This window comes from Neolamprologus multifasciatus, chromosome 11 (genome assembly GCF_963576455.1).
Source record: "Neolamprologus multifasciatus chromosome 11, fNeoMul1.2, whole genome shotgun sequence".
NCBI classification, from domain to species: Eukaryota; Metazoa; Chordata; class Actinopteri; order Cichliformes; family Cichlidae; genus Neolamprologus; species Neolamprologus multifasciatus.
The window spans coordinates 31,967,220-31,980,992 of NC_140449.1; the positions used below are offsets into that span (position 1 = coordinate 31,967,220).

General features: G+C 41.2%; 1 protein-coding gene and 1 long non-coding RNA gene across 3 annotated transcripts in view; both read left to right on the plus strand.

Annotated features, from left to right (window-relative positions):
- The first annotated feature begins 750 nt into the window (after window positions 1-750).
- znf385d (zinc finger protein 385D) overlaps window positions 751-13,773 on the plus strand; it is a 102,528-nt gene continuing 89,505 nt past the window's right edge. The window contains exons 1-2 of one of the 2 annotated variants that reach the window (XM_085178308.1): window positions 751-1,428; window positions 12,131-12,273. In XM_085178308.1, the coding sequence (XP_085034434.1) occupies window positions 1,407-1,428; window positions 12,131-12,273 (165 nt within the window). In that variant the 5' untranslated portion in view covers window positions 751-1,406. The remainder of the gene's footprint in view (window positions 1,429-12,130; window positions 12,274-13,773) is intronic. The other variant, XR_014876961.1, reaches the window with a different exon arrangement.
- On the plus strand, window positions 1,435-9,098 carry LOC146509029 (uncharacterized). Its single transcript, XR_014876969.1, has 2 exons — window positions 1,435-2,609; window positions 2,646-9,098. It is a non-coding gene; the product is annotated as an uncharacterized LOC146509029 (long non-coding RNA).

Consider the following 13,773-nt stretch of genomic DNA (forward strand, 5'->3'; position numbering starts at 1 on the left):
AGCGCTTTGGGGTCCTTAGGGACTAGTAAAGCGCTATACAAATAAAGGCCATTTACCATTTAACTTACATGATTGTACTTACACATCAAGAATTATAAAATTACTTTATCTCTATTCTAGAAAATAATGTAAGTGGGCGCTCTGTACAGGACACTATGGAAAATCCCACTGGCTGTGATATTGGTATCTTAAAATGGTTTATATACTGAATGTTTTGTGGTTGTTTTTACACATTTTTTATTCATGTATATGTTGGTATCTTTCAAAATACAGAAAAGAGTTTGCACTTGGCTCGTCTTGCTCTGCTGTGGAGTTACTTTGTTCACCAGCAGGGCAAAGAAACCAAAGATAATAAGAAAAAGATGGGAAAAAAGCCAAAACATGAGCTAAAAGATACTAAAATGTTCTGCAGAGCTTTAATTCTGCCTTGACTGAAATATTTCCCATGCATTTTACTGTTGTTTATATGAAAAAAATACTGTTGGTTTTACGAAATTCGACTGCCACAATTTAGTTCATATCGCAAAGTTTGTGCCTGAAACGCTTCCATGAAATGCTTATCGAGAAGTTTGATGCCTGACATTTTTGTCTGCTTCTGTGTTGCTAAATCTCCTTCATAACCTGATTTCTCCCAAGTTTTTTGTATGCATGCAAATGTGCCGTGTAAGAAAAAGATGTTGATAAAAGACAAAATGTGAAGAAAAGCAACAAAAAAGGGAAATAAAACAAAAAACAAGGAGAAAAGACATTAAAAGAGGTGGAAACAGTGAGAGAGATATGAAGAGAAAGACAAAAGAGAGAGATGGGAAAAGTCAGAGTAAAGTAAAAGTAAATGGAGCGAGCTGGAGATGGAAGCATGGGAAGGAGAATACGATCAAATAAAGCAGTGACAGCGGGGGAAACCAGAAGTGAGAAAGCGCAGGAGAGGGAGAGGCTTGGTTGACACATAAAACAAAGATGAGACAACTACAGAGAGCGAAAGAGGCATTTGTGGAAAAGAAGCTGTTGCTGGAAAATGCAGATACACACCTCGGAGAGAGAAAAGAAAGAAGCGCCGGGATTTAGCTCGTGGAGGGGCCAGAGAGGAGAAGGAGGAGGAAGATAAGAGGAGGAGGAGGAGGGAAGGGAAGCGCTAAAGAGGAGGGGAGGGGACGAAAGAGGCAAGGGAGGACCAGTGTGAGGAGAGAGGGAGAGAGAGGCAGATACGGAGGTCCACAGACAGCAGCGGCGTGCAGAGTGCAGCGTGCAGACTGGCCACTGACGCTGCTGTTGGATTGAACACACATGCGGACACACACACACCCCTGAGGAGTGTATGAGACATGCCCAGGCTGCTGTCCATGGACACACACACACTGGCAGGGCACCAGAGAGGAAATACAGCAAACCCCCGAGCCTGAGGAGCTATGGAGAGCAGCATGTTCTTTGGTGAGTGTCTATATTTACGTGTGGTCGTGGAGTGTTTACACAGAGCACCTCCTCATCGTGTGTGAGAATCAGTGCAAAGTCCTTCCTTTAAAAGCATGGGAGTGAAAGCACAGGTTTCCTTTGCAGGAAAAAGAGCGTGAAGTTACAAACCTAAGAGACCTCTTTTTGTCTGCGTGTGTGTTTTCGCTGCTTTATCACAGTCAAACGCAGAGTGAAAGTGCACATTTTCTCCTCTCCAAAATGTAAAGATGTTACAACCTGCCTGTTACTTGTTCTGGAAACTAAAAAAAAGGCGGATAGGGGAGCTGCTCGCTGGAAGCGTGAAGAGGGCTCCTAAAAATGTTGAATGAACCTGCTCATCAGGTAAACGCCTTCCTAAAGCTCATGGATGAGTTTATTGGACTCAATCCTGGGAGGCTGAGAATCCAAGCTTTGGATTTCATTGTGGATGTTTAACCAGCTGACGCTCTGGAGGAATCTAAATAAGACTGGAGTCTCCTGGCTTGGGCGCCACTTGATATTCAGTGTAGGTTAGTTAGAGAAATTGACGAAAGGCCCCTTCCATTAGTTTTTATGGAGAAGACTGAAGGAGGCTTTGGAAGACTTAATGCGCGAGCGACTTCAAGTCAAGTGCTCTTCTCACGGCTGGCTTACAGTCACATCGGAGGAATAATTACACAGGGATCCGGAGTTCTAAGGGGGCGATTTGTTAAATGAAATACTTTTCTCTATTCAAGGGATTAAAGCGATCTGAAGTTACAGACCGTGGCTTGTAAGCATCAGAAGGATTTTCTCTTGTTATGCCATACACAGAGGAGGAGGAGGGAGGGAGGGAGGGAGGGAGGGAGGAAAGGAGAGCTGGAAGCTTATAAATGAATAAGCTGTCAGGTGTAGAGACGGCTTGAGCTCTTTGAGATCCACAGTCGATGTCGGTCAGGTGTGAAACTGCTGGATGGCAAAGAAAAAATAAAGGTAGTGCAGGTCGGGCTGGATGAGTGGGTTTCAAGTTTGGGCCCGTTTAACCCAAAATCATAAGAAGTGAAAGTGAAAACGCAGAGAAGGACTCAGAGGTTTTGTCAGAAGGTCACGCTTGTTTTCTCTTCATTCTCATCAGGTGGAATACTAAGAGCCACTGCTCAGTGTAAAACAAATGAAAGGGTAAAGGTCACTGCATACTGGGTGTGCATCGGTTTAGCATTTATGAACGCAATCCTGAGTGCACTGTATGGAGGAAATGGATGGTATCTCTTAAAAGATTAATAACGCTGTTTTACTCTCGCTCTGCATTGCTGCAGTTTTAACTGGAGCTTGTTTTCCATTGAGGTGATTAATATCAAGTGACTTATGCTGACCTCTTGGAAACAAGATTCCAGTAGTGTAGGAATCAAAATAAACAGAGCAGAAACAAACGCTAATCTCTCATACATCATAATCAGTAAATGAACTCTGAGCGGGGTAATAGGTGCTGAGTGTGGGCTGCAATCATACAAGCTATTAGCGCTGTTGAGTCAGAGGCCCAGAAGATATCTTGCCGGTGTGTTTGCCGCTGTGGTCGGCGTTTAGCCTCACATAAACATCTTTTTGGTTAACCTCAGATTACAGAGCGCATGGGAAGTGATTGTTGGAGCCAATTCATAGACAGCTGTGTTTATCAGTGGGCTAAACTCATGACAACTACAGTATGCTAATCTGAAGGGACTAGAGGTAGCATGTGTTATGTAGCTGGAAGCCAGATTTATGCCACACGCCGCTGAGATTTATGAAATTTCAAGAGCACAGAGTTTATCCTGTAAAGGTTAATTGGAAAATGGGTGAACGTGTAGCTTTCAAAAAGTAAGAATGTTCTAAATCTACCCTTTGTACTCACTTTGTTCATTTTAATGGGGGTGAAATGATTTTATGCTGCGTGCTTGAAGGGAATTGCTGATCTCACAGCATGTTAAGGGTCACAGAATACAATCAGGAAACTCCGCAAAAACACAAAAGTGTTGATCACATCTGGAACGTCATCGGCATATGAATGAGCTTTTAGGGGAATTCAGATTTATCTAATAATTGGATTTATATTTGATGAGAGAACTAGATGGCCGCGCGAGAGCAAGCTTGTTATTTTGAGACTCTCTGGCAGCGCTGGCTCTCGGTCTCTCTGGGCAGATCTTATCGGAGGAACTGCCAGGTTCAGGACAGTAAGAGGAGGCAGAAGGTGGAGGAGAGCGAGCACGAGATGATTCATTATTAATGCCAGTCGGCGTCCTCCAGACATCATTTTTACTCTCTCCCTCTCTCGACATAGTGCCGCAGGAGTAAAAAAAGCTTGAGCCCCAGATACACGAATCCTTCAGGAAGGGCAATGCAGAGGACAGTCAGAGTCTGAAGCACAGTACGATACAGTAACCACAAAAACACACACATCTCGTTCAACGAGCTGCTCTTAACATCTCTAATGTGTGTGCAGCAACACGGTCTCAAAAGGAATGGATAAGCAAAGGCCGGTGGGTGAAAACTTGAATCTATTCCGATCTTGTTTTCCAGAAGTCAGATCTCATCTCAGCTCCACATCCTTACGCTTGTGGGCCAAGCGGGCAAAAAAGCGTCTCCAAAAGCCCGAGGTTGAATGCGTATCAGCTCGATTGTGCCTAATTTGATTCATTAAAATTATGTTTTAATAAAATAAGCCCTAAAGCATGCCTTCAGCTGACATTAAAATGTTATCAAGCTGCATTATGCTGATGTGTTTGCATGTCCTGCAGACACAGAGCATCATTAGCATTGGATTGCACTCATGATGTGGGGAAAAAATGACAGCTGTGATAATATTTTTCTTTTAGCTCAGCTTTGGGCACCGCCTACTCTTCAGCGAAATCTTTGGGTTTTTTTAATTGTTATGTTCCCGTACAAATCGCTGACTTTGTCTGCTTGGATTTTGGCACTGGGCAGCATCGAGTGTGTTTATCACGGCCTTCTGTGGTGAACACAACTGTCTGTTGTGGCTGGATGTGATTTGATGAGACCCAGTGAATCCAAACAGTAAAGCAATGGGCAAAAACAATGAACACTTTGTTGAGCTCGAGGAAGCAGGGTCAAGTGCCAAATCTCTATGAGATTATCACTATACAGTAAGCGATACTTATCCATTTACATACAGTTAATTTAAAATACAAATTAGAAAAGAACGTAGTTCTTGGATTCAGTTTTTCTGGAAAAAAATCCAAGTCCAATGGCTGTACTGTGATTTCAGCTACATTCACATGTAAAATGATCTCACATCCATAAGATAAGATAGCCATTATTTGTCCCATAGACCAGAATAAATAAATAATAACACATAGGAATAAAAAAAAATCTCAGTAATAAGCAGGAGCTGCTGTAACAGGCTGCCACTCCCCCGGCGCCAGATGTTGAAGCAACACTGAGAGAGCAAGAAGTGGCAAAGGATGAAGAGCGGCTAAATCTAGTGATAGAGATACTAAATTAACAACAATCAGGTGAACTGAAGCGTGACGGTCACTGCTGAGAGCGAGAGCGATGTCAGGCGGACAAGCTGAGAAAGCTAAACGTTTCCATTTTAATATCGCAAAATCAAAAATCCAGCGCACCAATAGTTGGGCACAAATAAAGAAAGTAGTGTTGGTCTAATTAAAGCAAAATTGCACAGAAACACTGTAAATGAAGCCTATTATCAGATCTTTGCTGAGACTTCATTTAAGCAACGATTGCATCTTATTTCATATTTTATTTGATTGATTTCATTGGTTTCAGATTTTGCAGAGGGAGACAGTAAGCTCTCTTTGCACTTTTCTGTGTGGCATCAAGTACAAATTTGCAGTGACATTTCATAAACAAACATTTTGCAACCTCAACAACTCATAAATCTTACATTTAGCTCTCGCATACTTGGTGCCATTGCCTGCACGAGAAGCTCACAGAGAGGTCTTCGTTCAGCTCCAGCACTTTCCGCACTACGTCAACAGATCAGTACCAGAGAGATTGTTTGGAGGCCACTGTCCTGACACATAACCAGGCTTCTTATTCCAGTGACCTTTACTGTTCTGTTTGTTTGGCTTTTGCTTGTTTACTTTAGTTGTGATGATTTCAGCAGATACTCCTGACAGAAAATAGACAACTAGGCAAAGTTCGTCATTTCTGACTTGCAGGCTTTTCAGTATTCAATATAATGAGTGTGACCCGATGGCCTTTCAGAGTGGCTCCGGAGAGAGACTTGATGCAAAGTAGATGACACCGTCACCTGGATTTACTCAGTCACTAAGTCGGGCACACAGAAGTTCTCTGACATGTATGAAACCTGTATCCCATTTGTGCTTTTACAGCCTCCTGTACCTGACTTTTTCTGGCACTGTGTTAAAGTATCATGAAAGAAGTATGGTGCTCAGTAGCTGGGGTCAGAGTTTACTTTCCTTGTTGCCTTTTATTGTGACCTTTTGATGGTGGTGACAGAAGATCCGGTTTTAGAAGGAATGCAGGCATGTTTACATGTGTTTGGGCATGTTGGCCAGGTTGCAATTGTTGCATTACCTTTTACCTTTTTACACCTCAGGCTTAGGAAATTATGGAAGACCGTAATTCTTTACTCTCAGAGCTCTTTAGATTATTAGCCATACAAGTCGCATTGATCTACAATATGTGTGGGAATAAGGCTGGAGACCAATGGGTGGCTGTAGCTCAGGCGGCAGAGCAGGTCATCTACTGATCGGAAGGTTGGTGGTTCGATTCCTGGCTTCCCCTAGTCTGCATGCCAAATATCCTTGGGCAAGATACTAACCCCAAATTGCTCTCCGATGCATCCATCGGAGTATGAATGTGTGTGAATGTTAGCGATAAAGCACTTAGAAAGATGTGCTTGTGCAAATGGGTCTGAATGGGTGAATGCACAAGTTGTGTAAAGCGCTTTGAGTGCTCAGATGAGTAGAAAAGCGCTATATAAGAACCAGTCCATTTACCATTTACCAATCCAATGCTGTGGACCAGATAAAAAGTTGATTTAATTTATTGGCACAAAAAAACCCAGGGAATTTGTCCAGTGACCTTGGTGATCCTGTGACTGTTCATATTGCACCACAGTGAGAAATATCTCAGAAGAATTGCATCAGTTCCTGTAAAATTTTCAGATATTCAACAGCGGGACAAGTACTCATGTCTGATTCTCTAAAATCACCATGCACACATGTTAGAGACGTTTTACATTTACATGTAAAGTGAGCTCTCAGAGAGCAGCAGGAGGTCTCTACTTTTTTATGTCTCACTCTGTGCACCGCTGCTCTCTGTCACTCGCTCCACCCCGCGAACACATCAGACGGGGAGAGAGCGAGAGCGCATCGTTACTGTGCCCGTGCATGATGATGTGCAGCTTTAGAGCCGTTGCTAGGCCTTGTTTGAAAAGACGTGATCTGCCAAAGGTGTATGAAAAAGTGGCGAAATCTTGTGACAAAGTTGCTAAGACAACAACAAACAGGTGAAGTGAAGTGTGATTATTACTGCCGTGAACCAGATGGATGTCAGGTGAAGACGCTGAGAGAGTTTATATTTCCAAAATATCTGAATCGCAGATTTGGAAACGGAATCCTACACAATAAGTGAAAGTCCGGAAAAATGAATACTTGCCTATATGCTAGCATGCTAAAGGGAGATTGTGAATATTACACAAATTAAATTAAATGGTTTGGACCCTGATGTCAGTATTTAGCTGAAAGCACTGCAATGTTAAGTTATAGACTAGCCATGGCTGGACCCGTATTGTTCCTCATTTCCAGCAGGCAGTGACCCCAGCGGTTATGAAGAGAAGTTTGATTCTATAAATGTTTAACAGAAAATAACTACTTTTTAATGTTTATGATGTCCTTTGTCACTTTCATGATGTGTTATTTCTTCAAAGAATAAAGCAGTCTATGATGTAAGAATCAGTATATTCTTTTAGGTGACTGTATATCAAATGCCCTTGATTTTATAGTCAAACCCCTCACTCATGTTTTCAAATAACAAGAAACTGACACCCAAAAAGTGCCTTTAAATGCACTTTTAGATGTCTTTACTACTTCTACTACTTCTACAAACAATAATAATTCAGTTTTATTAATATAGTTCCAAAACTAGTGCTGTCAGCGTTAATCTCGTTAAAATGATGTTAACGCCATAACTGCATTAACTCGGCAAATCTCAGTTAGCGAGTTACCGCGGCTCGCTCCTTGCGTGAGGCTGCACAGCGTCAACGCATTAGCACAATTAGCTCGTTAATAGGTTGACACCACCTAGCCGTCCACGGCCCAGAATACCTGTTCCCTCAAGACTTTTTATTTGTAAGGTAAACACCCCACAGTAATACAGAGAAAATTCCAGCTACCCCCTATATCCGAGCACTTGGCGACAGTGGGAAGGAAAAACTCCCTTTTAACAGGAAGAGAAGGGGCAGCCATTTGCCATGACCCATTGGGGCTAATGAGATGGCTGACCCTCCCTGAGCCTGGTTGTGCTGGAGGTTTCTTCCTGTTAAAAGGGAGTTTTTCCTTCCCACTGTCGCCAAGTGCTTGTTCACAGAGAGTTGTTTAATTGTCAGGGTTTCTCTCTTTTACTTTTTATTTTTTACAATTTAAAAAGTATTGAGGAGACTGTTGTGATTTATAAAAATAAAACTGAATTGAATTGAACTGAATCTGGTCAACCAGTTGAGGCTGAGGAGAGGGGTAATAATAATAATGATAAAAAAACAGAAGAATACTAGAAATTGTTGGCAAAAAATAAAACAGAATAAATTTAAGAAAACTAAAGAGACTGAAAAATACTGCATGAAAAATAAATATTGTTTTTATTGTGAGGCATGTGAATAGTGTGGATTAAAGATGCTTTATTTATAAGCAACAGATTCTATCTCGAATGGTGGAAAGAAAGTATAGTTACTAACCTTTGAAAGTATTTTGCTTTTATCCATTTCAGTCATTTTTTCCCCTTCAACATTTAAGGTCGAGTAACAGAAGGCAGTGCCACTGATTTAATTTCACAACAGTGCATAAAGCTGCAGTTCAAAATATTAAAGCTGTTACTCTTAATTAAGTACTAATAACTTAAAAATCTTGAGCTATAAAACACTCTAAAAGTGACCACTTACGAAAGGCTTTTAATGGAGATGTTTTATGTGTCTCGAAATAAAATTGCTATTTTTTTCCCACTAGTAACCGTGTCAATAAAATAACACAACTTTATTGCGATTTCCTGTTCAGTGATGGAACAAATCAGTTACTTGTATATAAAAAAATCTCAGACTTCAATCACGGTGGGAAGTCAGATTTCATATCCTATCACTCAGCAAACCAAATGTGACCCTATCAAAAAAATTCAGTTTGTCACTCCTCATCTCACTGCAGACTAATCCGACACATCATTCCCGGTGTCTTTGAGCGGGCTGTTTTGACTGTGCGCGTCGAGCTGATGAATGGTGGATTTTGGCTGAGAGAGAGGTGAAGCGAGCCTGCAGGCTGACGTCAGGCCGGCATGTTGAGAGATGGCACGGTTGAATGATCCCTACAGAAGGACATGCTTTGTTAAAGTTGGGACTAGGACGTGCCTCCACATGAGAGACAGCATGTGCTCTTTTTTCCAACAGATGGCAGCGCTCCGGCGACTGGAGGGAAAAGACAGAAGACAGAGTGGGAGAAGGGGGGGACAAGTTGTGGGTTTTTTTCCCCCTCTTCTCCTCTCATCTTTATGACTTTTGCTTTTTATTTACCCCTAACCACTGCCTCGGGACTGAAACGTGGCAAAACTTGTTTTTATTTGTCTCAAGACAGTGGTTTGATATCGTATCTGCCAGCGCTTTAGAGCCACGCTGGCCCGGAGTTCCACTGTTGTTAAATGTGCAGTGATTTTAAAAATATCATCCCTCTGGTTTTCATTATAGCTTTACGGAATAGCTTCTTTAATTCCTAATGTTTTGGAAGCTTGTGACCGTTTTTTCCTGCTCTTTTTCGTTCGGTCCTGGCCGTACTGAAATCAGTCCTGTGCTGTTTCTAATTGGTGGTTTTAAAAGCACTCTGCTGGCGTGGCGCGCTCACATGACAATAAAAATGAAATATTTACTTTTGTTTTTCCTAGAGATGTGTGGGCCAGACCTCACTTGCCATTGACTGATTGAAACATTGCGCTCGCTGCAGTCGTTCCACGTCAGCTTTTGTGGTGACGATTTCAGAACGAGAACATCTGTTTTGAAGAGATAAACATCATTGCAGAATCACACGGCGGTTATCTGCATATAAAGCTTGCTCTCGGTAGACAGTTTGGGTCTTATTGTTATTACAAGAAGGAAATGAATTCAAGGAATTCACATGAGTAAAGTGAAACACTGAAACAACTCACAGAGTGTTCTCTTAACCGTGTAGTAACGCACATTAATGACTGCACTTGCAAGATTAGCGTAAGTAAAACACTTAGAACGAACCCTTCCATAATGATATAACTTGTAATGGTTATTGGCGAATTGTCGATATGATATTGATCATGGAGGTGAGTTCTTGACTCTGAAATCAACAGCCATATACCTAATGGTAAGTTTCCACAGGATCCATCATTTCCACGTTGAGTTTATTATCTGTGCAACTAGCTGAGCAACTGTGGTGCAGCTGCATTTTATTTCTGAACAATAGAGCAACGAGTTGCATAATGTTGAGGTTTAAACTACTTGACTTGCCTCTGAAAACTACAGAACTTCACGATCAGCACGGATTATTTCTCATGTTGAAGATTTTCAAGAACACTTTCTTTGCAGTGACAGAGAAAATCGGTGAAACAGCCATGGTGTTTGTTTAAGTTTGAATTTCAGGAGCAGAGAGCATACATCTATCAGATGTATTCATCCAGTCAGGTGCAATTGTAGAAGAGGCTGTAGGGCATGGCGAGTACCTGTCAGTTATATGACGTTAAACTATTTAGTGGCTCATTGAGCAAGCATCCAGGGAGCATGACCCCTTTTGTGCAAAAACGGCTGGGACGTGTAGTAACAGTTTCATTAGCTTTGGCTGAAGAAAAAGAAAAATGCTGACTTAAGATTTAAAACAAAGTGATACAGAGAAGGATGGTGTATATATTTAAAACTGAATGTGTGGCATGAATGACGGACCTCACATAGTTCGTTCTTTTTTTATTTTTTTATTCCTCTAACACACGGCCACAGCTTTTCAGCTGCGTCCACACACAACAACAACAACCCCGACCTCAGGTTCCTGCACGTTTTATACAAGGGAGGCGTGGTCAGCTGATGGAGCTCCGGTGTGTCAGCCTCCCCTGCAGCCGTGCAACAAACCACGCCCTGCCAAAGAATGAAATTGTAAATCTTATTAGTTATTAGTTCTTTAAAAAATTGTTCAGTCTTCACTGCTGACAATTTATGAAATCCAACAGCGATGTTGGATTTCTTTACCTAGACGATACCATATTTAGATGAGAAGGTGGCGTTCTACTGTAAGTCATCATCATTCCCAGGCGTTGGTTACAGATCTCTGTGTTGAGCAACCAACCAACAAAAACAGCCACAGCCCTAACTTTAAAGTTTATCAGCATTTAGATGGATACGTTCTAAAAACAAACTTTCCTACGAACTCCTGGTACACTTTCTCGTTTCGGTCGCTCTGTCTAGCTCTCTCTGGATTCTGTCGTTAGCCGCCAAACACAAAAGTTTCTGCACCTCATCGCTGGACCACAGTTTTTATTTGTGTGTAGGCTTTTCAGTTAGTGACAGTTTTCAAAAATGATTCTTGTGAAGGAGTTCCTCTCATGACCCCATCCAGTGTTGTCACTCCCTGGAGAATTAGTGGCAGTTTGTTGATTTTTGGCTCAAATCAGCTCACTTGGAAACGCTGCCAAAAGGGTACTAAAAAAGTACCTGGTACCAGGTAGTACAACCTCATGGAAAACCCTATAAACCAAGGGTAAGTTGAGTCAAGTCGAGTCCATTGCATGCTAGTGGAAAATAGGCTATAGAGTACCAGGCTCAAAACATCTTTTGCCTCAATAGCCATCAGAAGAACGGCACTGTTGAGAACTTTTGGACTGTCTTCATTTTCTCCCGGAGATTAAAGCACAGAACAGCAGCAGAGGACAGCAGAAGACTTTCATATTCTTCTTCAGTTGAGATGTGATTAAAAGGTTGCAATTGGACCTGAAGTTGAAACAATGTAATCACAGTTCAGTGTTAAAATATAAAAATCCTCAAAACTGGAGAGAGGAAATTAGATTATGATGAGTTTGCACTACAATAATAAAACCATTGCTAGAAAATGATGAAAAAATTACTTTGAAATAATGGAAATCCCCCAAAGGGCATCAAGGTTTTTTCCAGCTTTAAAACATTAAAACCAACCCAAGTGGAGATTTGGGGGGGATTTCCATGCCATCAGATGAATTACAATGTATTTCACAAGCTGCCAAAAATACTTTTTTACTTCTGGCATTAATTTAAGTTCAATCAATTTTCACTGTACGCTCTGGAGCCAATGTAAGGGATGTCTTGCCTTGGCAGTTGTGGTGGCTGAGGTGCTTAAGAGGTAGATTAAATGATTTGTACAAACCGAAAGCAGGGGCATCATGATGTCGTAGACCTGAATAAAACAAGCACTGAAGGTTAATTTAAATGTACGCTTCCAGATTTCGGTTTTGTTGCTGTCTGTAGTTCAACATGTTGCCTTTGCTCTCCCTCCTGCAGGTAACACATGTCAAAATGGCCTCATGCCTGCATTGGTGCGTCCCACCCTGCCTGCTGTCCAGACCTCGCTGGCCATGAAGCAGTTTCTACCTATTCCTTTGGATACAGCCTCAGCGGTCAGCCTCTTTCCAGGATTCAACACAGTGAGTGTCATCCTTATCTCCTTGTGTCATGTGATCGGCTTGCTGGTTTTCAGATTCTCTCTGACTCCTGCTAAGGTCACAGTGAAGGACACCCTCTGTGATCTCAGCAGCAGAGACAGATTTTGTATTTCAGTGGTGTTTTTGCCATATTTGTCAGCATGTTTGTTTAAGCTGTTATTACTGCCTCAAAAAGATACAATGAGGAGCTTTTAGCTTTGAGGCAATGAGCTCCAACCTTTTTTTTCCATGTCTTTTTACCAAACACTCTTTCACACAGTTGCGCATAAACCATTTAATTAGGCTGATTCTTTCAAAGCTTGAATGTGAGTTTGAAAGGGAAGGAGTATGTATAATGTGGTTGACACTTCTCTGAAAAGGCCTATGTCTTTCTATGGATTAATGAATGCTTTCTTATGCAAACATTTAGATAGAAGCCATTTACGTTGATCTCCAACCATTTCGTTGTATATCTATTATAGAACCACACATTTTGTCTTTTCTCAGTGCTCCACTAATGTGTTTCTGCATTTCTGTATGTGTGATTATTGAGCACTTACTCTGCAAAGAGTTAACCTAATCTGTTTTATCTTTATGTGATTTATAGACAGCTCTGCCTTTAAGCTCCAAGTTCAAAACTCATAAAAACAGAGGAGGTTACTTCTCTTGGAAGAATTTGTCTGCAGAGGACAACTCATCTCCTTGTTAACATTCACATCTGCTTTTATTTTTAACCCAGACGCAGACGACGATGTAGCTTACTGCAGAAAATGCTGAAAACTAGTGTGCATCCAAGCAGTGTAAAGTGGCACAATCCAAAAATGTGTCTTCAAAACCAGCCATTGTTTATTTTAAAAATATGGCTTCTTAAGTATTTCTTAGAGCACAGTGAGCCTGCACAAGCGTGCTACAAGATGCACTCATAATGGTAGCAAAGGTCCGGCTGCAGAAATGTTGCAAATAATTTGGCTTCATTTTATGTCCGTCTTTGTCCAAATAGTTTGCTGATAATCACCAAGATGTTTCCTGGAAAGAACTGTGTAGTTCGCTATTAATTATAGGAAAACAGACGCAGTGTTCAGAGGTTACTTTTTCAGACTTGTATTTGTGAGTAATTGCTGTCAGATCGAGAGTCAATGCACAGCTGGTCAGCTGAACATCAAAAACTGTTAAATTTGTTTAGAAGCAGACAAACATGAATTTTCTCTCTAATTAGTAACTTCTTACAGAATCACTCGCAGAAAACTTCAGAGAAAATATTAAGACTTTACACTCAAAGTGTTTCCAATCGTTTTTCACATTGTCCATTTTTCACTGTGTTTGGCTCACATTCTTTCTTTGTTGTTCTTAATCAGTGCTGGCTACATCCATAACACCCCTTTGAAAGCTTCTAAAACTTCAAAGCATATAACATTTTTGACCAATGTTATATACTCGTAGACTTGTATACTGTACCTCTTTTCCAAGAATTGTTTTCAACAGTGATGAAAACAAGATAAATCT